At 61.4% G+C, this 24,307-nt stretch overlaps 2 protein-coding genes across 8 annotated transcripts in view; both read left to right on the top strand.

The window, feature by feature from the left end:
- Nucleotides 1-6,181, top strand: part of EXOC6 (exocyst complex component 6) — a 190,264-nt gene extending 184,083 nt beyond the window's left edge. For all 7 annotated transcript variants that reach the window (XM_075000389.1, XM_075000388.1, XM_075000391.1 and 4 more), the window contains 2 exons: nucleotides 3,923-4,035; nucleotides 5,398-6,181. In XM_075000389.1, coding sequence (XP_074856490.1) covers nucleotides 3,923-4,035; nucleotides 5,398-5,530 — 246 coding nt within the window. In that variant the 3' untranslated portion in view covers nucleotides 5,531-6,181. The remainder of the gene's footprint in view (nucleotides 1-3,922; nucleotides 4,036-5,397) is intronic.
- A 3,173-nt stretch (nucleotides 6,182-9,354) lies between these two features.
- CYP26C1 (cytochrome P450 family 26 subfamily C member 1) lies at nucleotides 9,355-23,963 on the top strand. The gene is made up of 6 exons (XM_074999602.1): nucleotides 9,355-9,558; nucleotides 9,719-9,943; nucleotides 10,200-10,475; nucleotides 15,020-15,175; nucleotides 22,087-22,653; nucleotides 23,574-23,963. The coding sequence occupies exons 1-6, from the start codon at nucleotides 9,355-9,357 to the stop codon at nucleotides 23,961-23,963; spliced, it is 1,818 nt and encodes a 605-aa protein (XP_074855703.1).
- Nucleotides 23,964-24,307: the final 344 nt, after the last annotated feature.

The raw sequence follows: 24,307 nt of genomic DNA, 5'->3' as shown, positions 1-24,307 counted from the left end.
TACCTGCTGAACTGAGGCCTAATCCTCCAACAGGGCCATCACTGTCACTAAGGCATGAGTGCCTGAAAGCAATGAGCAGCGAGAGCAAGAGAAGTTGGCTGTGGGAAAGACTGAGATGCTGGTAGCAGAAAGGCTATCATCATCACTTTCAACTTCAAACGTCTGACCTCATCAATGACCAAGGGCTATAGACTACAAATTGTTAAAGTGATGCAAAGCCTCTGGGTCATTTTGAACTCATCACGCATCCAGGTTCTACAGATTACAGTAATGATAAGGAATGCTACCTTCTACCTTTGGCTGCCAGAAGATTGAGCCATTTTCTGTGGAACGTGGACCTAGCCACAGATTAGATTATAGTAGCTCGCTCTGTCTGAGGCTAACCACAGCAACTCAGAGAAGCCAGAAGTTGGTTTCTTAAGTCACCTCTACTGTGATGCGCATGGTAAAATGTCTCCTGACAGAGCTAGGTAGGTGAGATAGTAGTGGGTTATTATCTAGTTTGCTTATCTTGTTAAGAAAGCAAAGCTTCTAAATCATACTGTTGGTTAATAGAAGTTCCTGTGGCTATTATCCTTGTCCTTCCATGCTCCATCGTGATTCTCCATTTACTTGCAGCATCCTGTCCCCCTTTGGACTGTGAACTCTTTGGCATACAGACTGGACTGCCTTTTGTGATATGCTTTTACAGCATTCATCCCAGTGGGGTTCTAAGACAGATTAGGGTCTCTGGGCACTACTTAATAAAAATAAGTTAAAAACAAGCATGCAGGAGCAAGCTTAGCATGCACCGAAGGCTGGTCGGGCCATAACCTGTGCTTCACAAACTCCACTGATGACCAGTCTGCCTCAGAACAGAAGTCCTTTTAGGCTGCGTCTACACTACGAGATAAATTTGAATTTAAAGCAGTTAGCTCAATATTACCACATGACCGTCTTCACTGTAAATACCATTGGCTAGATGTGCAGAGCATTAATACCAAGATTACAATATCCCAGTTACCTGGCGGGTGTAGCATCAAGCTCAAATTCAGAAGTTTGATTAAAGGCCAGTGTGGAAGTGCCATGTCTTAAAATCGAATTTATTAGCCTCCAGAGGTGTCCCATATGTAACCCACAATACCCCTCACTGCTCTGCTCTGCCCACTGCTCTCCAGTAACAGGAAGACTGAATTTCAAAGCAGTAGCAGCAAACCTTTGGCTGTGGTCTCATGTTAGTATGACAGCCTGAGAAATGTCTTTCTCTCTTTGCTATGAGTGCTGTGAGCGCATTTACCCATTACAAATAGCCTCTGCAGGGAGTTTATGGTTCTGTCCCTATACTTGTTTTTTTCTGTGCTGCCTGGTGCCAGCCACTGCACCACGCGGCAACAAGAGTGTGGTGGGAGTCCTGCTTGTACAAGCCACCAAGAAGCTTCTTAGTGCAAAAAAGCAGTCCAGTAGCACATTAAAGACTAACAAAATAATGTGTTAGGTGGTGAGCTTTCATGGGACAGACCCACTTCTTCAGACCATAGCCATACCAGAGCAGACTCAATGTTTAAGGCATAGAGAACCAAAAACAGTAATCAAGGTTGACAAATCAGAAAAATCATTATCCAGGTGAGCAAATCAGAGAGCAGAGGGGCGGCAGCAGCGGGGGGGTGAGAAGTCACGAATTCAATAAAGCAAAGTATGTGAAAGAGTCCTTATACTTTGCTTTATCTAATTCTTGACCCCCCACCTTCTCTGATTTGCTCACCTGGATAATAATTTTTCTGATCTGGCAACCTCGATTACTATTTTTGGTTCTCTCTGATTTATATATTGAGTCTGTTCTGGTATGGCTGTGGTCTGAAGAAGTGGGTCTGTCCCACGAAAGCTCATTACCTAATAAATTGTTTTTTGTTAGTCTTTAAAGTGCTACCGGACTGCTGTTTTGTTTTGATAGTACATAGACTAGCAGGACTAGCTCTGTTACTGTTCTTCCCAGTGGCGTACATGTATGTGAGAACCCCCTTCCCTCCCCGACAGGCCCCATACCCTCCGGGTCTTTCCCATGCTCTGCCACATCACGTGGGTAACCCCCAACCCAGTGAAAGGATGAGCCTGCCCTTGGGTGCTGACCAGGCTGCCAGGCACAGGAAAGTCCCCCCTGGCGGCTGATACTTGGGGAGGACCATTTCAGCTGGCCCCTCACACCCATTGCGCGTGACCGCTGAGGCTGAGGGAAGACTCATGAGCTGTGGGGGCTGATTCCCCCCGGCCAGCCGACGGGGGAACTAGCCAGGAGCTGGCCCCTCGGTGAAGGGGGTGACGGGCTGGGGCGCACACACGGACGCTGCTCGCTTGGGGGCTTTCACTCTTGGTTCGCGCTTTAACCCCGTGCGGGGCAGTGGCTGCAAGGCGGGGAGTTGGCCTGGCTGCTGCGGGGGCCCTCCCTGGTCAGTTTCAGAGGCCGGCCGCTGGCTGCAGCGACTCGGAGCCGCTGGGCTCTCCGCCGTCCCTTGCACGTGCGGGGAGGGGGCGGGGGGGCTCTGCTCGCAGCTGCAGCGCGCCTGCCCGCTCCCCAGGGACTGCACTGCCGGGCCCCAGTCGGGGAGCAGCCGCTGGGCTCCGGGCGGCCTGGCGGGACCGGTTGGCTGGCGGAGCCGGACGGGATGGCCTAGGCACGACAGCCCCTGGCCCGCTGGGCCAGCCCTGTCTTCGGCCCCCCCCCCCCACCATTGCAGGCTACAGCGCTGCCCCCGGGCCCGGCGCAGCGCTGGGAGCAGGCGTGGGAGCGGGGCCTTCCCTGGGGCCGGGAGCGCTCGGGCCCAGCTCTGGTCCGGGCCCGGCGCCTCCTTTGGCAGCCAGCGGCTCCCTCCCGTCGGCGGGTGTCCGCGGCAGCGCCGTGCGCCCGGGCTGCTCCGGGTGTGAGGCCGCGCTCCCGCCTGCTGCGCCGCTTCGGGGCGCGAAACCGAAGCACAAGGAAGAGCTCCGGGTGCCCCAGGGAACCCGACCCGGCGAGGTGCGGGGCTGGGGAGACAGCCCGAAGCCGGCAGGCTGTTTAGCGCTTGGAAACAATTACAAGGCGGATAGGAAGCAGGTTTTAACTGGCTTAACGGGGATTAAGGTTTTAAAGGTGGGTAACGGAGCGGCTGGCTCGGCTCAGCTCTCCCATTAGCTTTTAAAAGATTACTTTGATATTTGACAACGGCTCTGGCGGGAGATTAAAAAGCCAAACACTGGATGTTTCAATGCCCCAAACACAGAGCCGGGGGGGGGGTCCTCGATTGTTTTATTTTGGTTTGGACTAAAAGCGCTCCCGGGGCTAAGAAGCGGACTCCGGAATCCGCCCTCCTCTTCCAGTCCCGGGGAGGCTCAGTCACCGTGGAGAATCCAGCGGGGGTTGTTTAATGCACTTAATGAAGCTGATCTGAACCTCTGGTTTAAATTACTGCGGGGGGGGGGGACACCGTAGAGCTGCAAACTCTCTTTCAACGGCCACGTGTTGGGATGGGCTGGCAAAATGGGAAGCTGGGACCTCTGCCGTGCGTGCTCCTGCTGGGTTGGCTTGCGGGAGCGTGGTAGTGGTTTGAGCTTCCCATTTTGCTAGCCTCTCTGTGTGTGTGTGTGTGTGGCGCTCTATTGCATGCCTTAGGGAGAGCCCTTCAGTGGGTAAACTCTTAAGGTGTTTGCCGCCTAACCCTTGGCTCTTAACTGTGTATTTCGGGCGGAGCTTTGTCAGGGCCTGGGGCCAGAACGGCTTTGCAAACACCTCGGGGCCGAGCAGCTTGTTTCCCGCGGGGCTGGGGGGCGGGTTTCGAAGCCCTTCCAGGGCGCCACTGCTCGGAGACCTGCCTAGTCTTGGGGGGGCTGTAACCGCTCCCCCCCCCCCGCGGGAGAGAGACACGCCCGGGCCGCAACGCGCTCTCCAGCTTGTCTTCCTGTCTCCCTGCAGCTTCTGGACCTGTTCATGGTGTGGGACTGGTCAACCTACCTCGCTGATTACGGCCAGCCGACCTCCAAGTACTTGCGGGTGAACCCAAACGCCGCCCTTGCCCTGCTGGAGAAGTGAGTAGGCGGCGCCAGGCCTCCGGGGGCTTCCCCGGCAGGCGGCTCCCAGAAGCCCTGCTCCCTCCGGCGCCTCCTCCAGCCGCGGGCCCCCCGGCCGCAGTGCGAACGCGGGCAGCAAAGCCCCCGCCGCCGCCCGGCGCGCTTTGGGCAGCTGGGTGTGGACGCGGGCGCGCCTGGGCTGCCCGCCCGTGGTGCAAAGAGCGGGGCCAGCGCCCGTCCCGACCCGGCTGTCTCCAGCGGCGCTGCAGCGGGCGGATGCGGGTCTCCGGGCTCGGCAATGAAACCCGAGGGGTCCTCCCCGCCCCCGCAGCACGCGAGCCCGCTGCCAGCTGGAGCGTTTCCGACCGGTTGCGTTGGAGAGCCGGGCTGCCAAGGCAGCGCGTGTCCCTGTGACACTGGAGAGGACGCGGCAGCCCCCCGTGCGGCACTGCGAGCTGCCAGGGCGGGGGCTGGACCCGAGGTCCCGCCCAGCTCCGGGAGATGTGCGTGTGTCTGACCGGCTCTTGCGGCCTGTCCCCGCAGGAACGTGCGTGCGCTTGGCAGGGCGCAGAGAGCGTGTGAATTTCCTCCCCCCCGCCCCCGGCTGCCGCTGGGTTCCCCCACACCCCGGGTTTCGTTTCGCAGTCCCCATGCTATGTCACGAGCCGCTTTAGCAGGAACGCCTCCGCCTGCTGTATCCATGAGACACGCGCCCTTTGGCTGGGGAGAAACTCAAAGCGGGAACCCGAGGGCGAAGCGCGCAAATCCCCTTCGGTTCGCCTCGGTGGCAAATGTCATGTTGCGCCTCGTGTCTTCCGTCTCGAGGGGTTTAGCCGACCTGTGTGACACGGGTTTGCAGTGGGGGCTGTTCAGCCTGGGGCGCTCTGCCGGGGAGTCCGAGCAGAGGGAGGCCGGGGAGGGTTTTGTGGGGCTTTTCGCTCAGGTTAACACAAAGCCGCCGCATCCGAAAGAGGGGGAGCCGCGTATCCTGCCCAGACAAACCAGCAGGCCTGCAGCCCTTGACCGACTGATGAACTAAGGGGTTAGGTGATGAGCTTTCGTGGGGCAAAGCCAGGGCTGGGCTCGCTGACCTCCCGGGGTCCCGCCCAGCTCTGGGACATGTGCGCGTCTCTCCCCTTGCGAAGTCTGACCTGCTTTTGTGCCCTGTCCCCCCCCTCCAGGAAGGTGCTCTCGGCAGGGCGCAAAGCCCCACGAAAGCTCATCGCCTAATCCATTATGTTGTTAGTCTTCCAAGTGCGCCGGGCTTGCTGGTTCCTTCCCGGTGAAAGAGGACCAGGAGCGCTGCGTTTATTGTAGCCACTGCGCGTTTCTGCGGGTGGGGTTTCTAACCGGCCCGCGGCATCTGCTTTTTCCTTCCAGAATGAAAGACAGCAGCAAAAAGAACAACATTTTTGCTCAGTTCAGGAAGAACGACCGCGACAAGCAGAAGCTGATAGAGACGGTGGTCAAACAGCTGCGAAGTTTAGTGAACGGGATGTCCCAGCACACCTAGGCCGGCTCGCTCCTGCGTGGCTGGCGCATGGTGCCGGCTGCATTTCTTGGCTACAGTTTCTCCATAGCCGGCAGCGGTGGCGGTGAGAGACTCTTGGCTGGTGGAATAAAAGGAAAACCGCGCCGGAGGCGGCCCAGATCCGGAGCCTGCAGGACGAGGACTTTGTATGTGTTTTTAACAATGAAATACTCTTTTATAAATTGCCAACCCATGCTGGGAAATGGGACTGGCCCATAAGAAGCCGGTGGCTGCAACCCGCCGCAGCTCTCCCCGGGTTACAAGTCGGCAGCTGTTACAGACACCTCTTTGCTCCCGTTAGAATTTACTTGAAAAAAAAGGTTTTCTATGACCCTTTCGTGGCCGTTTTCGGAAGGAACTACTTTAAACGCCCGACGACTCGCGTTTCAGAGCTCGCCCGTCCTTTTCTTTTTATTAATCCTACATCAGCCTTAAAGCCACCCGAGCGGAGTTTTGTATCCCGCCTTTTGTAGTCTGGAGGGACGGGGGCAAAACCACCCCACCTGCTTTTTGTACACTTGAAATGTCCCTGAAAGCAAGACGAGCTGGAAATATGCAGTGTTGAGGCTCGGAGCTTTGTTCTGCCAACGTGGTGTAATCTGGAGCTGGCGAATGTAAATAGCTTTTGGCTTCTCCGCGGTGTGCTTTGGTGTGTTCCTCAGGGGGAATATTTATAACTGTGCTTTGGTAGCTGAGTCCCGGTCCCTGTGTTCCCCCCTCCAGATTAAAGGAAGGGAGGAGAGATGTCCCATGGCTGAGCTCACACCAAGCCCCTGGTATCTCTTCCCCGGAGTAGTTTCCTGGCTGTGTTAACCATAACGACAATGTGTAACAAATACAAACCAAACCATCTCCGGCGCATGTAAAAAGACGGTGCATTTGCCTGTGTTATAAGTCATTGGCAGTCTCGAAACAGTGATATAAATCCCCCCCCCTTATTTTTGGATGTAATGTGTTAAAATGCATCTCAGCCTCCCGTCTGGCGTGGGGCCGGGCGGCAGAGTGCGTGTCCCTGTGTGCTAGCTCTCGCCTTCTCCTTTGTACCCGCCTGCACCTCCGTGGGGGAACTATTAAACCCGTGCAACAGACTGGCCCTACGGTGTCCTTGTCCACAGCCATGTTTGTGTCCCGGGCAGCTGGGAGCGGGACCCCCCCCCCGCCCCGGCAAGGAGCAGCGAGGATGTCTCTGCCCCCTCGGGATGTGGCTGCGTGGGAAGCTGGAGCTGAAAATTCCCACCGCGGCTGAGCTTCTCGCTGCCCTCCCCGGCTGGGTCAGTTCTGCCCCTGCAACGGGCCTGGCGCCTCGGTGCCAGGGGTGTGCCAAGGAAGAACGGGGCTTCGGGAAGCGGCGCAGCTTCTGGTGTCCTCCTGCCGTGTGGGGGCCCCTCCAGGCGCTAGTGGCTGCCGCGGAAGGGGTTTGAGCGCAGCCCCCCGTGAGAGGTGTCCTAGCCCTGCTCGCCTCCCCCGGGAGACCTGCGCTGGGGGGCTCCCGCGCTCCCCACTTGGGAGCCCCCCGAAGGCTCTGCAGAAGGGGGCTCGGGTGATGACCGCCCCTGCGGAGGGGCTGGGGGCGGCGGGGGCCGGTGGTAAGTTGGCGCCTAGTTTGGGGATCGTTCAGACGTGGCGGGTGAAAGGAGAATTCCCACGTCCCGGCCGCCCGGCGGGAGACGGGCCCCGGGGAGACAGACGCTGGCCGCGCTCCGGCTGCGCGGGGCGTGGCTGGGGAGCCGCAGCGCTGGACTCGAGGCCGGGGGTGGGAAGGGAGAGACGCCCGGCAGCCGGGCCGGCTCCATCGGCAGCGCGTCGGCAGCGCTGCGGGTTTGTGCCGCGCCCTCCTCTACCGCTCTCGCCCCTTGGCACTGGCGCGGCCGAGGTCCCGTCTCGCACAACCCTGCTCGGCTAACGCCCGGCGCCTCTCCCCTCCCGCCCGGGCCGGGGGGCAATAGGAGGGACGCGCCTGCAGCGCCCGCCAAGAGGCTGTCGGGCCTGGAGCGAAGGCAAAGGCAGCACTTCTCCGGGGGGCTGCGGCTGTCGGGGAAGGGACACGCAGCAGGGGGCGCCGGGAGCCCTGTAGGAGACGGAGCGGGAGCGCGGCGCTGCGGCCGGGGAAGTTGCCCAACCGCCCGGCTGCGCAGAGGGCCTGGGCTGGGCTGGGCGCGCGGGTGGCCGGACGCTGACCTGAGCGCAGGAGGGAGCCTTTGCCTTTGCCTTTGCCTTTGGAGCGGCCGGGCCGGAGGGCGCAGGCCCTAGAACTATTGGTGCCCCGCTGCCGCGGGGGGCAGGCGGGAGCCAGGCCCGGCTGGCCGGGGAGAAGAGCCCAGCCTTGCAGCTGCGCTGGGAGCCGCTGTGCGCGGAGGCACCGGCCCCCACCCCAGGCACTGACCCCTGCGGAGCCTGATCCGCGCTGCTCACGGGCAACGCGCTCCGCGACGTGCGGGCTGCGGCGGGGGCCGGCTGCAGAGCGGGTGGTGCGGGTTTAAATGCCCCTCTCTGCGCGCTGTGATGCCCGCGCCGGGCACTGGGCAGAGTCCCTGAGCGCTCCCTCGGGGGCAGGGTCCCCTCCCAGCCGCCACTTGCGGAGCCAAGAGTCCTGGAGGCGCTCCCGGCCGAGCCCGGGGCGACCGGCACCCCAGGAGCTTTGGGGAGACCCTTCCCCGCCGGCTCCAAACACACATCCCCGGCACGAGCCCTGCGCGCCCGCCTGGGCTGAGCCCGAGAGGGGCGGGCGGGCCGGGACGCGCGCTGGCTCCAAACAGCTGAGTCCCGGCGCTGCGCCCCGGTGTGAACGCCTCGCTCCGAATTCCCTGCCCAGGCGCCAGGCGGGGGGCGGAGGGGAGGAGCGCTGGGCAGCTGCCTTCCCTTGGACGGAGGCGGCACATAACGGGTCAGGCCTGTGTCCCATCCTGCGCAGCACCAGCCCCCAATGGGACGCGCTCCTCGGCCCTGCAGGGAGGCTGCGCTTCAGCAGCCGCCGGGGAAGGCACCTCGGGCCGGGACCCGTCCTGTGCCCAGTTCCCAGGTGCGCAAAGCGCGGCAGCCCCGGCGAGGAGGTGGGGAAGGCGCTGCAGGGGAGGGCGCGGGGCTCGCCGGCTGCTGGGCCCTGGCGCGGGCGGACGGGAAGGGCAATGAGACGGGCCGGGGCTGCCATTGGCTCCCAGCCCTCCAGCTGGGGGATCTGTCCCAGGCGTGCGCCCCCCGGGGCTGCCACACTGCTCCACTGGCCGCCCGCCGGCTCCAATGGGGCGCGGGGCCCGCTCGTTAAGTATGCAGCCGAGACGTCATCTCCGAGGGGGCTCGGGAGCTGGGGCGGTATAAAAGTGGCCCGGGCGCGGGGCCGAGACAGGGCCAGGCCCGGCGAGCGGAGGGGCAGGGGCTAAGTTACGCCGGGCGGTGAGTGTCGCCCCCACCCCCCCGGCGCGGGGCCCACGTGGCTCTGCTGGGTGAGGTCGAGAGCCCCCGGGCCGCGGGCTGCGCCGAGGAGGGGCTCGGCCAGCCGGTTCCCCCGCGCAGTCCCGGCCGGCGGGCGCAGCTGCCGGGCTGCGCGTAACGGGAGCCGCTGTGCCGGGGGCAGGGACCCAGCGGCCCGCAAACTCGGCGGGACGCGGCGCGTCTCCGGCCCCGCAGCTGCTCCCGGTTTGACTGAGCGCAGCGCCGGTTTCGCCCCTCTCTGGGGCACTTGGGACGGGGCGCGGCACCTTCCCCCCGGGCTGCGCGCCGGGCCCCCAGCGCTGCTCTGTCTCCTTCCTTCCCCGCAGCCTAGCCCGGGCCCCTCCGGTGCCAAGCCGCGGAGCAGCCGGGGGCCGAAGATGTGGCTGGGGGGGCCCGGCCTGCCGCCCTGGCTGGAAGCGGCGCTCACCGCCCTGCTGGCCCTGGGGCTCCTCCTCGCCGCGGCCCGGCGCTTGTGGACTCTCCGGTGGACGCTGAGCAGGGACCCGGGCAGCGCCCTGCCGCTCCCCAAGGGCTCCATGGGGTGGCCGTTCCTCGGGGAGACCCTGCACTGGCTGGTCCAGGTAAGGGAGCGAGGCGCGCGGGGGGGCTCTGCAGCCAGGCTCGCCCCCCCGGGACTGAGTGCCGCAGGGGGAGGGGGTTGCCACGCTTCTCAGGCCGGGGCGGGGGGCGGCTGAGGGGACCCGCCGGGCCCCCCCCCCTTGACCTGCCGGCGCCTTGCAGGGCTCCCGCTTCCACAGCGCCCGCCGCGAGCGCTACGGCCGCGTGTTCAAGACCCACCTGCTGGGCAGGCCGGTGATCCGCGTGAGCGGGGCGGAGAACGTGCGCCGGGTGCTGCTGGGGGAGCACCGCCTGGTGAGCAGCCAGTGGCCCCAGAGCGCCCGCACCCTGCTGGGCCCCCACACGCTGCTCAACGCCGGCGGCGAGCTGCACCGGCACCGGAGGAAGGTGAGCGCCGCTCCGCGGCCGGGCGGGGACCGGGGCCGCTCCCCCCGATCGCTTCCAGCCACGTGCCCGCCGCCAGGGACAGCGAAGGCGGGGGCTGGGGTGGCCCAGGGGAGGGGCGCCGCGCCCGAGCCCGACCTGGGACCCTTCCCGGTCCGCCCTGCCCCCGGCACAGCCCCCTCCCCAGGCCGGGGTCCCCTGGCCAGCAGCGCCACCAGCCCCTCCCTTGCCTCGACTCTCTGCCCCGGGCTCTCCGCAGGTCCTGGCCCGAGTGTTCAGCCGCGCCGCCCTGGAGAGCTACCTGCCCGGGATCCAGGAGGTCGTGAGCGGGGAGCTGCTGGGCTGGTGCCGCGCGCCGGGCCCCATCGAGGTGTATTCCTCCGCTAAGAGCCTGACCTTCCGCGTCGCGGCTCGGGCTCTGCTGGGCCTCAGCCTGGAGGAAAAGCAGCTGCAGGGCCTGGCCCAGACCTTCGAGCAGCTGGTGGAGAACCTCTTCTCCCTGCCCCTGGACCTGCCCTTCAGCGGGCTGCGCAAGGTACGCACCGGCCTGGAGCCCCGCCCGGGGCCTGGCAGAGCCCCGCGGCGCGCCCGAGGAAAGGTGGGGCGCTACCGCCGCTCTACCGGCCCGGGGCTCGTCTTCTCCCCTCCCGCCTCTGGCGCGTCCCCCGGCTCGGCGGGTTTCCCGGCTGCGTGCGTGGCGGGGGTGGGGGAGATGCTGCCCCACTCCCTTGGCACGGGTGTCCCAGAGAGCGTCGCAGCAGCCCCGGGGGGCGGCTTCTTTCCCCGTTCCGCCTCGCAGCCGGGTCTTCGGGGCTCCTCGTGCCCCTGCAGTTGCTTCCAGCATCTGTCGGTGCTGGCTCCCAGCTCTGCTCGCCAGGCGAGTCCCGCCCAGGGGTTGCCCTCTCGCCTCGGCGGGACCGCGCTCCGGCCAGCTCCTTTCCACGGGCTGTGGGCTTTGCACCTGTGTGCGGCTCAGAGAATGCCCCTTCCTGCGGTGGGGCCCGCCCGGCGCGCGTCCGTTCATTGCTTTAGTGGTGTACAGTCCGCGGGCTTCTTCGCACTGCAGCTCTGGGGAGGAGGTCTAGAAAGGGAGTCAGAGGCTGTGATCTTCTCAGTGTGATCTGCTGCTCTGACCTCCTGTGCGGCAGAGGCCGAGGGCTTCCCCCAGATAAGACCCCGAGGCGCCCTTTTATTAAACACCAGCCTAGCTAGATTTCAAAGCGGTACAGACAATCCAGCAGGGCCCTTGGTAGATTGTTTCAAACGGCGACAGCGATCACCGCCTGAATGTGTCTGGCTTCAGCTTCCCGGGGACTGTGTTGTCCTCTTGTCCCTTTCCCTGAAGAGCCCGTTATTAAATATTTGTTCCCATGCAGGTGCTTATAAGCAGTAATTAAGTCCCCTCCACACACACACACACACGCGCGCGCGCGCGCGCACACACCCCCCCCCCTCTTTGTTAAGCTCAATAGATGGGGTTTCTTGACTCTAGCACTGTAGGGAGCTCCAGCTGTGTAGTTCATGATACTGGACGATCGCTCTGGTGTGTGCCGTTGGCACGATTTTTTTTTTTTTTTTGTGTGTGTGTGTGTGTGTGTGTGTGTGTGTGTGTGTGTGTGTGTAACTTCCTAGGCGTGGGAAAAAGCAAGTGGAACAACCGAACGCCTGTCACGTGGCGTCATATTGACATTCGCGCGGGTCTTCAGCAGAGTCGGTGCCCTTACAGCCCCGCACAGGCCGCTGGCTCTGCCGGCCTCGTGGCTCGTTCTGGGTGTAGCGAGCAGCGGAGGAGGCGGAGACCCCCCATACACACTGCACCGTTGGGTTCCAGAGGTGTTTGCTGGCCCCAGAGGAATAGGCAGAGTCCAGAATCCGCAGGTCAGTTTCAGGCGCCGCTGGAGAATACGGGACTGTCTAAGCAAGAGGGACTCCTCGGTCTGATCCCCACCGCCACCGCCACCGGCTTCACCCTTTCTCCCTGTGCCTCCTGTTCCCAATCTCCCCGCCCTCCCCAATCCCCTTCTCCCGCCCGCCCCAGCCCGCCCGGCTCCCCGTCCACTCCTCTCCTCTCCCTCCCCCAGCCCGGCTGTTTGTTTAGCCAATCCCCCTTCTCCCTCCCGGGGTGATTCCTTATCGGACGGGTCTTTCCTCTCCTCTGCGCCTTACCCCACGTGGCCCTTGTCCCCCACTCACAGGCTGCTCTCAGGCGCCCCACATCGAGGGGTTTCTTCTGGCTGGAACATTTATGAACCCTCGCGCCCTCTTCCCATCCAGCTCCCACCCACCTTCCCCCAGGCAGCCGGCAGCCCTTGTCTTTGCCCAGCCAGTCCCAATCTCCCACCTCCTCAACAGCTAGTCCCAGTTTGCCTTCCTCTCTCTTCCCCTGAGGCCGGACTTCAGCCTCAGTCCCGCGCGCCCTCCGCCCAGCCTCCCTTTGCATCCACCTCCTCGCCTGCCTTTGCTCCCCTCTGCACTCCGCTCTGGCTGGCGGGATGCCCGCCGGTGGCGAGGGCACAGGGAAACTGGCTCTCTCGCTTTCAGCGCCAGGACGTGACTCGGGCATGGGCTGCAGCAGCCCAGAGTGACTGTTTCAGTTGGAATCATCTCGGCTCCCAGCCGCAGCACGGCCCAGAGCAGAGTTTTGAGCGGGAGGGGGTAGCTCAGGGCTTTGAGCCTGGGCCTGCTACACCCACGGTCGTAAGCTCAAGCCTTGCTGGGGGTGATCTGGGGCGAGGAGTGGCTGGTGCTCGGTGCTGCCGAGAGGGCGGGAGACCTCTGTGACCTCCTCGGTTCCCTGCCAGCTCTATGCGATGGGCACTTCCGTACATCAGTAGCAAGGTTCCCAAGGTGCCCAAGGCTGGGTGAATTCCTGCAGGGATGGACCTGACAGAAAGGCTCTGCCAACGGGCTCATCCCTGCACCAAAGCCCGCGGGAGCGGGAGACCCTTGAACACAAGAGCGCCAAAAGCTTCCAACGGCGGTGAAACAGCCGATCTTTCGCTCCTCTCGCTCTGGGCATCGGGCAACCCTTTGGGCCCAAAGGTGCTCAAATGCTTCGGCCTGATGCAGACGCCTGCGCGGCAAATATTTCAGCCCAAACTTTTGCGGTCTGGCAAGCTTCGTGCAGCAAGAGAAGTGGGAGTGTCGGGCAACCGGGGTAAGGAAGGGCCCTACCTAACAGCGAGTCTCCCGGGGGCTGTACGTACTTTGGGCTAATGTTGGCTGTTAGGTACCCTGGGCAGGGGCTAGGTGGCAGAGCCCGCCTGTCCATGGGATGAACTGGGTGGCCATTTGGGGGGGGGGGGCTAGGAGCAGCTGCCCCAGCTCTCCTACAGCTGGGGAAGGTTGTCTGGGACAGGGCAGGGCAGTGGTGGCTGCAGCCGGGGTCTCCTTCCCTTGCCCCCCCCCCCGCCGCACAAGCCGCAGCCTGCTCCACCCTGCCGCACCACACCACGGGAGCCCCCTTCTCTGGGGCAGTGGGAAGGGGCTCCAGCCCCGCTGCCAAAAGAGACGCGGGTCTCAGCGGGCTGGGTGGGGGTGGCGCAGGACAGAGCTGGCTGCTGCTCACGCTGAGCAGGTGGGGAGGATGGGGGGGGCTGGGGGGCTGAAGGGAGGCCACCCCCCCCCCCCGCTGCTGCTATGTCCTGGGTAATCCCGGGCCCAGCCGCTCAGGAAGGGGGTTGGGGCGGGAGGGTGAAGCAGGGCGGTGTGGGGCCTGCAGCATGGGAGGGAAGCTGTCCCAGCCCCAGCCCCCCAGAACAGCCCATCTGGGCGGTGGTGATGTCCCGCGCCAAGGTTATTAGGGAGCCGTCGTGTTCAGCGCCAAAAGGGCCCGCCAGGGTCTCTAGCCTGCCCGCCAGGGGTGCAGTATTCCCACAGCACGAGCTGGCAATGGATGCTTTCAGCTAGGCTTGACCCATCTCTGGGCTTCCCCAGTGCAGTGGGCTCGAGGAGGAGGAGGCGGCTGGCATGAGACAACCTTGTCACAGAACCACTGCACACGGGGACAGCTTGGGCGCTGACCCCCCCTCCCATGTCCTCAGCTGTTTGGTTGCATGGCCTGTGACTGAACGCAAACGCAGCCCTCGGGCAGTGAAATTTACACACATCTTATGCGTGGCTGGAATAACCAGCCCCTTTGTCACCGCCTCTGAAAAGCAAGTTTCTGGCCGCCCACATTATGCAGGTACCACAGGTACCTTTGGGCCTAGAAGAAACGGTTTTGTCACGGCTGTCCTTGGGAGGTCACTGTGGCGAGAGCCCTCCTGTTTCACCGCTTTCCTCCCTGGGCACAACTTCAGGTTGTGCTGGAACGGACCGTGGAGAAATTACCCCATTCCCAACAGTCCTATAGCCTCCCGGGAAGTGATGGGCCCAAAGACACACCCAGAGCTGAAGAGGAGCTTCTGTGTGGCTTAGTATCTTGTCTCTCTCGCCAACGGAAATGAGTTCACTCAAACACATTACCTCACCTATCTGGGGTCTCGAGACAAATCAGCTTGGCCTTCCTACGCCTTTAATTGCGAGGTGTCAGATTAAACGGCTTTCAAGTACCTAAAAAGTCGTTACAAGGAGGAGGGAGAAAAATATTCTCTTTAAGTGCCGATGGTAGGACAAGAAGCAATGGGCTTAAATCGCAGCAAGGGAGGTTTAGGTTGGACATTGGGGAAAAAAATCCTAACTGCCAGGGTGGCCAAACACTGGAATAAATTGCCGAGGGAGGTTGTGGAATCTCCACAGTTGGAGATTTTTAAGAGCCTGTTAGACAAACCCTTGCCAGGGATGGTCTAGCAGATGATGATGCTTGGTCCTCCATGAGTGCAGGGCAACGGACTTGATGACTCTTGAGGTTCCTTCCAGTTGCAGGGTTCTGTATTTCTATACGGCATTACGCAGAGCACAAGATGAGTTTGGGTTTGAGCTATTGGCATTAGTGAATTAAATTTAAAAGTGGAGGAATTCTTGGAGTTCTTGAGTGTCATTCGCTCTGGGTAGGGTCTTTTTCTGGGTCTCTTCTCACAGTGTTTTCCCAGCGCTAAGTTGGACGGTTCCTGATAAATCATGTCTAACACTTCGCAGGGGATCAAAGCCCGGGATATGTTACACGAGCACATGGAGAAAGCCATCATGGAAAAACTGCAGCGGAAGAATTCAGCAGCTCATGGCGATGCTCTGGATTTCTTAATAAACAGTGCGAAGGAACATGGCAAAGAATTCACCATGCAGGAGCTGAAGGTAGAGAGACCCTCTATTGCTGTTTTGCTTCTGTCTTTAAAGCGTTGGGGAGGGGGAGGGGCACCTGATCTCCACTGGTCTTGGCCTTTGTTTTACCCACTCGGGGAATCCATCGCAAACAAGAGCAAAGCCTGGAATCAAATGTCTTCCTCACTTTTAGTGGCCCCGGGCACTAAACATAGCTTCGCCACCTGGTTGAAATAAGAGTCCTGGGCAAAAACAAACCCTGTCGAAATGGAGGGATGTTGAGAGCTCATACTCCCCACCTCTTCCGGTAGGTGTTGGACAGAGTAAGGAGAGTACTGTAACATCTCATTCGTTCCCAAACCTGTCCAGAGCGCAGGCGGAGTGGCCCCTTAGGAAGAGCGTGCCAGCCCCAGAGACATCTTTTCCAGGGTTACAATGCTTTGCGTTTGAACCCAGTTAATATGTTAGAAGTACGTGAATAAATGCCTCTTTTGCCCTCCTACCTTACCCCATCGGCTTCTCTTCTAGGCATCTGCCTGGCTTCAGTAGAACACTGCTAGGTTTGCCCCGTGTGGCTGGGACCCCGTGGGAATCCGTGTATTCTCCATCCACTTCGCAATATTGTCTTTGGCAAGATGGTCCTAACTGTACAGCCTTTGTACTCCCCCATGCCTTTGACAGAGGGGCCTGTGGATCATGCCACTGTCTTCCAGAGGGAGTTTACACATAAATCTTTGGAACAAGATTGGGGACCTATGGGCTAAGCAGTAGTTCTGCAGAAAAGGACCTGGGGATTACAGTGGCTGAGAAGCTGGACATGAGCCAACAATGTGCCCTTGTAGCCAAGAAGGCTAATGCCATATTGGGCTGCATTAATACCAGCATTGCCCAGCAGATCTAGGGAAGTGATTATTCCCCTTTATTCAACACTGGTAAAGCCACATCTGAAACACTGTGTCCAATTCTGGGGTCCCCATTACCAAAACGAGCACATGGCTTTTGAGGAGTGGTTGAGGAATGTGCACTCATTTAGCCTACAGAAGAGAAGACTCTTGGGAGTTTGACAGCAGCCTTCAACTACCTGAAGGGTGATTACAAAGAGGCTGGAGAGAGGCTCTGCTCACTACAGTACAGTACTGGCAGATGGCAGAAAGAAGCACAATGGTCTCAAGTTGCAGTTGTAGAGGTCTAGGTTGAACATGAGCAAAAACTATTTCACCAGGAGGGTGGTTAAAGCACTGGAATAGGTCACCTCGAGAGGCGATGGAATCTCCCTCCCTAGAAGTTTTTAAACTCTGGCTGGACAAACCCCTGACTGGAATGATTTAGTTGGGATTGGTCCTGCTTTGAGCAGGAGACTGGACTTGATGACCTCTTGAGGTCTCTTCAAACCCTGTGTTTCCATGGGACTATGATTCTAGGGTAGCGAAATGCCTCCTGAGATGGAAAGATGTATTCTGGGTCTTTCTTTAGGAGCAGCTCATTAATTACCTTACTCACAATGTGGGTGTGCAATATGGACCAGTAAATGTGAGACTGAGCCAGATTTAGAGCTAAATCCTGTCCTTACTCAGGCATAGCTCCCAGTTGAAAGCAAACGGGAGTTCTGCTGAAGAGTTGAGAATGTATTTGACCTTAGGACCGAGTCACTTCCTATCACCAGGCTTTTCTGGTGCCCCCGGGGATGTAATAGATAACCATCGAAACACGTCTTTATAAGGTTTGAGGACAATTCTGCGCACCTTCAGCAGCTGATTTAACTCTGTTCATAATTGTGGGGTTTTAAATATGTCGAGGTACCAGTCCAAGGCCAGGAGTTACTGTAAAACCTCCACTGAATTACTGACCCCTCTTTCTCCCCCGCCCCGCCCCCAGTTGAGATCAACTTCTATTCTTATTGCCCTGGGTTTCCAAAAACAGACGCGTTTGGCTGCCAGTTTGCAGAACTGCCAAACTATTGCAGACCTACTCAGTCACTTCTTTCCCGAGCATACGCAAAGCAAGGTGCAGGGTATTTACTTGTATTGTAAAATCTGTGCTGCTTCTCCTCCCCCCTCAGGGATGAAATCCTGGCTCAGTGGCCTCCAAAGGCTCATGAATTCCGGCAGGGGCAGGGTTCCCCCCTGGGTCTTTTCCTGGTGGGAGCAGGTGACCCGTTTCATAAAGTTGCTGAGGCTTTGCTCCGGAAACTCTAGAAGTGTGAACAGAAGGGCGCCGTGTCCACATGGCACCTGGCACTGCTTCTGGGCATCCCTCCTAGTAACAGCGGGTCAGGTCAGGCGTTTCCGGAGCTCCTTGGCAGTTGTAGGCAGCAACAGAGACGGACCAGTTTAGCTTATGCCACAAAGCAGCAACATCACTGCAAGTTAAGCGAACGCGTTCTTATGCGCAGGGCCAGGCCAACCGTACTGCATTGGCAGGAGAACAAGGATCCCTGAGGGGTCTTGTCCGTGTCCAACCTCCTCCCTCCCTGGCATCGCGGGGGGGGGGCAGTGTGGCTGAGTAGCTAAAGCCCTGGCCTGGGGCCCAGGAGACTGGGGTTTCGCCACTTTCCTCCTGCTTCCCTCTGGGTGGCTTTCCCGCTGGTGGAGGTGGGCTTAAGGGTCTCCTGAGGAAGGGGTTTGGTTTATTTGATCGGGGTCTACGCGGACGCGCCCTGCCGGGGAATCCAACCTGCAAACAGGGAACGAGCGGCTACTTTTCTGCCGAGTAAAAGGGGGGCGCCCGGCTGCTGGTGGGCGGAAGCCCCGGGCAGCCGGAACACAATCCATTCCCGAGAGTACAAATTTGCTCTCCACCTCGGAGCAAAAATCCAACCTCCGGCCAACACGTGCTCTGCTTCGGGACCCCCGCGGGCCGGAGTGCTTGGGGCGGCGAGCTGCGAGCCCAGTGGTAAGAGACCAACGCAGCGCTCTTGGGCTCACAGGTGTAGCTGTGTTCGTCGGGAGCTTCACACAAAACAAGCGCTCCCGCGGCACCCTAGGGCCTAACAATCGTATCTCCTGGGCCGTGAGCTCTGGACTGGGATTGGCACCTGCCTTCCCTCATGCGCAGCCTACATTAGTACCTGAGCAACTGGGAGCCCCGAGCTGAGCAGAGCCAAGCACGAGAGGAGGCGCAGGGCTCGCTCGGTGCTTGGAGCATTGCGCTGCTAACCCCGCGTTGTGCGCTCAATCCTTGAAGGGGCCGATTGGGGCAAATAGCTGTCAGGGACGGTGCTTGCTCTTGCCAAGGGACGGGGTTAGATGACCCCTTGAGGTCCCTTAAAGGCAGGGGCGGCTCACGCCAGCGGCGCTAGCAGTGATGGGCCGGAGGCGGCAGGTGCTGGTCAATGCGGTGCGGTTAGACTCTTCCTCGGGCAGGGGGAGAGAAACTTCTCCGCGGAGCGCACAGCCAGTGTGCGATGGGCGGGGGCTGACACTGAACTAAAGGGCAGGCGGTGCTAGCGGCGTGAGCGGCAGGAGAACAAGATCTTGGGGGCTCCCGCAGCCGAGCGCCTGTAGCCAGGGGCCCGAGCGCAGTGGGGGGGTTAGAGAAGCAGCACTTGCGAAAATCCCCCCGCCCCCCCCCCGCTGGGACCGCCCAGAAAAAGCCTGGACCCGCGAGGGGAAAAGCGCGCCGCGGCGGGCGCTTCCTGCCCGCAAACTAACAGGCCGGGGCGCTGCGGCTGTCGGCGGGGTGAGACCCCCGGCGGGACCGGGCGCAAAGGCGGAGCTCGGCCCCTTGTGTTCTCGCGGGGGGCCGGTGGCTGTTCACGTGCCCAGGCGAGGGAGAAATCCGGAGGAAGGGCCGAGGAGGCGCGTTCCCCGCGCCCCCCGGGAAGCGGCTGCCAGCCCCGGGCGCGGTGTGGGACCAGGGAACAAACGCGCGGGCCGGGTCGGGCCGCGCCGCAGGGAGACAGTGTCACAGGGCGACCCCTCGCCCCCTGCAGCCCGCCTGGGGCGGGAGGAGCCCGGCCTGGGAGCCCCTGGGGATGTTGCCAGTGGGGCCGGGATTCACCCCGCCCCTGCTCATAGGCTATAACCCGGAGAGCGGGGGTCCCACCCGATGGCCCCGCGAGCTCCTCCTTTGCCTCGGGCTCCTGCGGACGTGGGCCGGGAACACCTCTCTGCGCGCAGCTAGCGCGGGGCCCCGCTGGGTGGCTATTTGGCGGGGGGCGACGGAGCACCTGGCTGGCGTGTGAGGCTGGGCGGTGCCAGGACATGGCGCTCCTGGAGCGGAGGGGGGCAGCGCCAGACACAGGACAGCTCTAGCCAGGCGGGGGGGGGGTGTTAAATGTGGGAAAGGGGGGCTGGTCCCTCCCATGGGCAGCGAGGGACTGGCTGGTTTCCCGTGAAGTGGCAAGGGAGGCTCTTAGCAGGCCCCGGCTGCAGGGGTTGGGGATCCCTGGCTCTGGCTGCAGGAGCGCGTGGGTGGTTACCTGGCACCTGCGCACGCAGCCCATGGGGACCATTCTGTGACTCGGCTCTGTGCCGCCTTAGCATAGAATCCTAGGGCTGGACGGGACCTCAGGAGGTCCTGGAGTCCAGCCCCTGCTTCCAGCAGGATCAGCCCCCACTAAGTCATCCCAGCCAGGACCTTAAAAACCTCCATGGACAGAGAATCCACCACCTCTCTAGGCAACACATTCCAATGCTTCCCCAGCCTCCTGGTGAAGTAGTTTTTCCTAATATCCAACCTACTCCTCTCTCTCTATCTTCAAACCATTGTTCCTTGTTCTGCCATCTGACACCACTGAGAGCAGCTTCTCACCATCCTCTTTAGAGCTCCCCTTCAGGACGTTGAAGGCTGCTATTAAATCACCCCTCAGTCTTCTCTTTTGAAAACTAAACAAGCCCAAATCCCTCAGCCTGTCCTCATAGGTCTTGTGCTCCAGCCCCTTAGTCATTTTTGTTGCCCTCTGCTGAACCAGCTCCAGCACATCCACATCTTTATTATACTGGGGGGCCCAAAACTGGACACAGTACTCCAGCTGTGGCCTCACTAATGCCAAACAGAGGGGAACAACAACCTCTCTATATCTGTTCGAAATGCTCCTCCAAATGCACCCTCGTATGCTGTTAGCCTTCTTGGCTACAAGGGTGCACTGTTTACTCATATCCAGCCTTTCATCCACCATAGCCCCTAGATCTCTTTCTGCTGCACTGCTACTTAGCCAGTCGGTCCCCAGCCTATGACAATGCTTGGGATTCTTCCACCCCAGGTGCAGGACTCTACACTTCTTGTTGAACTGCATCAGATTTCTTTTGGCCCAGTCCTCCAATTTATCCAGATCATTCTGGATTCTCTCTCTACCCTCCAATGTATCTACCTCTCCCCCTAGTGTTGTGTCATCCACAAACTTGCTGAGGGTGCAGGCCAGTCCCTCATCCAGGTCATTAATAAAGATGTTGAACAACACTGGCCCCAGAACCGAGCCTTGTGGCACTCTGCTTGAAACCAACTGCTATCCACATATTGAACCATTGACCACTACCCGTTGGGCCCCAGCATCAAGCCAGCTTTCTATCCATCTTATAGGCCAGGGATCCAATCCATATTTTCTTAACTTATTGGCAAGAATGTTCTGGGAGACCCTATCAAAAGCCTTGCTGAAGTCAAGGTATATCACATCCACTGACTTCCCCACGTCCCCAGAGCCTGTCACCTAGTCATAAAAGCTAATCAGATCGGTCAGGCAGGACTTGCCCCGGTGAATTCATGTTGGCTACTCTTGATCACTTTCCCCTCTTCCAAGCGCTCCAAAATGGACTCCTTGAGCTACCGAAGCCCCACGTGTATGTACAGCACCCTCTAGGCGCAGCACACGGCTAACGCCCGGGCCAGCTCTTCTCCTAGCCCACACGGCTGCGTTTGTGCTTCCGGGAAGCAGACTGAATTCCCAGGCTCCCTTTGCGCACAGCTCTGCAAAGCAGCAGAACAACGCGGGCGGGCGGGGGACACAGTGTCCGGAGTCCTTCCCTGGCTGTCCCGGGCGCAATCCTACCAGGTGCTGAGCACTGTGATGCAACCGAGCAAAGCCCTTAACTTCAGGCGCGCGAGTAGGCAGAGCCCCTTGCAGAACCCAGCCCCGGGCGCTGGAGCCCAAGGGGCTGCACGTGTCCCCAGTTGCAGGCAGCGTAGCCGGAATTTCCATGGCCTCGGGGATCTCCGGGCGCCCGCAGCGCGGCGACAGGCTTTCAGCTGCTCTGCCGCTAAGGACACTGAGCAGTGGGAAAGCTTGTTCAGCCGCACACTGGGCACGCACTTGCCCCTGGGCCAGCGGAGAGCCGGGAACTGCCAGGCATCTGCAACCCGGCGACGGTCTATTGGCCACAGAGCCGCCGTGGTCCCCGCGCAGGATTTATGATGCCCACAACAAGTGTCTTACTCCTTTCACTCCCTGTTCACACGGGTACTCTTCTCTTCTCTTCTCTTCTCCTGCTTGGGCTCTTCCCAGTGACATCAGGGCGCACCTGAACAAGCGGGGCTCCTTTTGGAGGGTACCATAGAAACTAGCACTGGCGGAGCAACGCTCACCACCCCCACTGTCCACCTAGTGATGATGGGCTTTAAGACAGGAGGATTCCGCACAGATCCAATGTAGGGTTCGTCGGCTGGAGACCCCAGACGCGCATCTGAGGTCAACCCGCTCAGGCTACGGGCGCACATAACCTTTGCTCACCAAAGCCTCAGCCAGATCCTTTATTTCGCTCTTTTTCTAACTTTTACTGGTTCCTAAGCAGGAGTGGACTAAGCGGCCTGTTGTATAGATGGGGCACACGTGCCACGTGCTGCTCAGTTAGCAAAGGAAGGCAAGTCAATTTCCTCTCCAATCCCTCCAACAGTGGAACTGGAGACGGGCCACTCAGGGCCAGGCCGCGCTGCTCCAGGGCCCAGGCGCGAGTGTGGTTGGCAGATAGACACAAACGCACTGAAAACTGTCACATCTGATTATCTCGCAGGAGTCCGCCATTGAGCTGATATTCGCTGCTTTCTTCACCACTGCCAGCGCCAGCACTTCTCTAATCCTCCTGCTCCTGCAACACCCCTCGGCGATAGAAAAGATCAGCCAGGAACTGGCCGCCCATGATCTGAGCAGACAGTGCCGCTGCCCTTCGCCCGCCGGCTCCCGGAAACAGCCCTCCCCTATTGAACCTTGGCAAGAAGCACCGAGGGACAGGGACCCTCCACAGCCTCTCCCGGGAGGAGGGACCGAGGGTCGTTCTCTTCCGCGGCCCCCTCTCTGGAAGGAGCCCACGTTGAGCGGAACGACACAAGGCTCCATTGGGTGGAGCACAAAGGAGCATTACGCAACCCGCGGGCCAGAGGAAGCCGCCCAGCCGCCCGGCAGCTCGGCGGCGCTCGCGGGCCCGATGAGCCCAGGGGCGGAGTGCGCTTGTCAGCCTGAGATCAACTTGGAGAAACTGGGCCGCCTGCGCTACTTGGACTGTGTGATCAAGGAGGTCCTCCGCGTGCTGCCACCCGTGTCTGGGGGCTACCGGACGGTGCTGCGCACCTTCGAGCTGGAGGTAAGTGATCTCTGGCCCTGGTCTCTTCCTCCCCGGAAGCGACGGCTGGGTACGTCACAGGGCGGCAGTCCTCGTAAGGGCCGCGGTCCGAATAGGAAAACTCGTCCGCCCCACGAGTTTAGCTTTACTATGGAAGTCCCGTTCAGTGCCGGGCGGGGCCTCCCCTTGCGGCCCGTGCTCCTGCGGGGTGGGAAGCGAGCGCGTGCCGCTGTCGCGGGCTGCCATCCCCGAGCGCAGGCTACAGGGGGCGCTGCGCACAGAAAGGGAAAAACGCAACGTGTGCGGGGCCCGCCGAAGCGGGTCTCTGTGAAGTCGGGGCGCGCCTGGTGCCCCGCGAGGTAGCGGGCGCGTCCCTGGACTACAGCTAAAAGCAGAGCCAGACTGGCTGGCGCCGCGAGCCCCAGGGATCGCAGCAGGAGTGACTGAGGAACAGGCCTGGGACCCAGCTGGCCCCTTCACACGAGTCCTGCCTGTGCCATTGGGACTACGGGAGTGAGCGAGGCGAGCAGGAGTCCGGCCCCCGGCCCCGAGCTCTGTCCTGCGCGGAGGAAGAGCCATAAGCCGTGTCCCTTAAGCCGGCGTCCTGCAGGGCGGTTGGCCTGAGGCTGCGGATCAGTGAGCGCGCCGGGCCCGCCGGCAGATGGCTTTCAACCTCTCGCCCACCCCCCGGCCTAAGCGGCTCGGGCTTCCTAGCGGGGCGGAGGGCTGGGGACATGAGGGCCGGGGCTCTGGGCAGGGCGAAGCGGCGCCCTCTGCCGCCGATCGGAGGGATCGCTGGGGGCGACGGGCCGGTTTCTGCTGGAGACTGGCCGCGAGGCCCCAGCTGTGAGCGGCAGCAGGGGAACAGCGCAGCCCCCGGCCCCTCGCCGCCCAGCGAGGCCGAGCCCCGCCAGCTGACGTGCTTCTCCCCGTCCCTGCAGGGCTACCAGATCCCCAAGGGCTGGAGCGTGATGTACAGCATCCGGGACACCCACGAGACCGCGGCCGTGTACCACAGCCCCCCCGAGAGCTTCGACCCGGACCGGTTCGACTCGGCCCGGCAGGAGGACAGCAAGGGGGCCGGGCGCTTCCATTACATCCCCTTCGGCGGGGGCGTCAGAAGCTGCATCGGCCAGGAGCTGGCCAAGGCCATCCTCAAGCTGCTGGCCATCGAGCTGGTCAGCACGGCCCGCTGGGAGCTGGCCACCCCCGGCTTCCCCGCCATGCAGACTGTGCCCATCGTGCACCCCGCGGACGGGCTACAGCTCTTCTTCCGCCCCTGGCGGCCCGGCGGCGCCAGCCCCCGCTGCCAACTCTCCCGGGATGCTTGAGCCGCCGCGACCCCTAGCGCCGGGGCGGGGAGCCGAGCCTAAGAGGGGCCGGGCGCAGGGGACACGCCCCGGGGTTTGTCCTGCCGGACACAGGAAGCGGGGCCCGAGAGCCCTGAGCCCGGTTCCCTTTCGCAGAGCCGGGCCCGGGATCGGGCTGCTGAGCGGGGCCCGAGCAGGTGCCCACGGCTTCAGGAGAGGGGCCGATGCAGCACAGCTCGGGCCTCGCTGATGGCTGCTCACCCTCCCAGCACAGAGAGCCGCCTGCCCGCCGGCGCTTTGCAAAGGCGGCTTCTATCCAGTCCTCCCAGCGCCCGCCTGGGGAGAGCCAGGGCGCAGATGAGCTG

This window comes from Carettochelys insculpta, chromosome 7 (genome assembly GCF_033958435.1).
Source record: "Carettochelys insculpta isolate YL-2023 chromosome 7, ASM3395843v1, whole genome shotgun sequence".
NCBI classification, from domain to species: domain Eukaryota; kingdom Metazoa; phylum Chordata; order Testudines; family Carettochelyidae; genus Carettochelys; species Carettochelys insculpta.
This window is presented reverse-complemented; position numbering and strand designations above follow the sequence as displayed.

Coding starts and splice junctions, on each gene's coding strand:
- CYP26C1 (XM_074999602.1), top strand. CDS start 9,355: ATGTGGCTGGGGGGGCCCGGCCTGCCGCCCTGGCTGGAAGCGGCGCTC. Junction 9,559..9,718: donor CCCTGCACTGGCTGGTCCAG/GTAAGGGAGCGA, acceptor GGCGCCTTGCAG/GGCTCCCGCTTCCACAGCGC. Junction 22,654..23,573: donor TGCGCACCTTCGAGCTGGAG/GTAAGTGATCTC, acceptor CCGTCCCTGCAG/GGCTACCAGATCCCCAAGGG.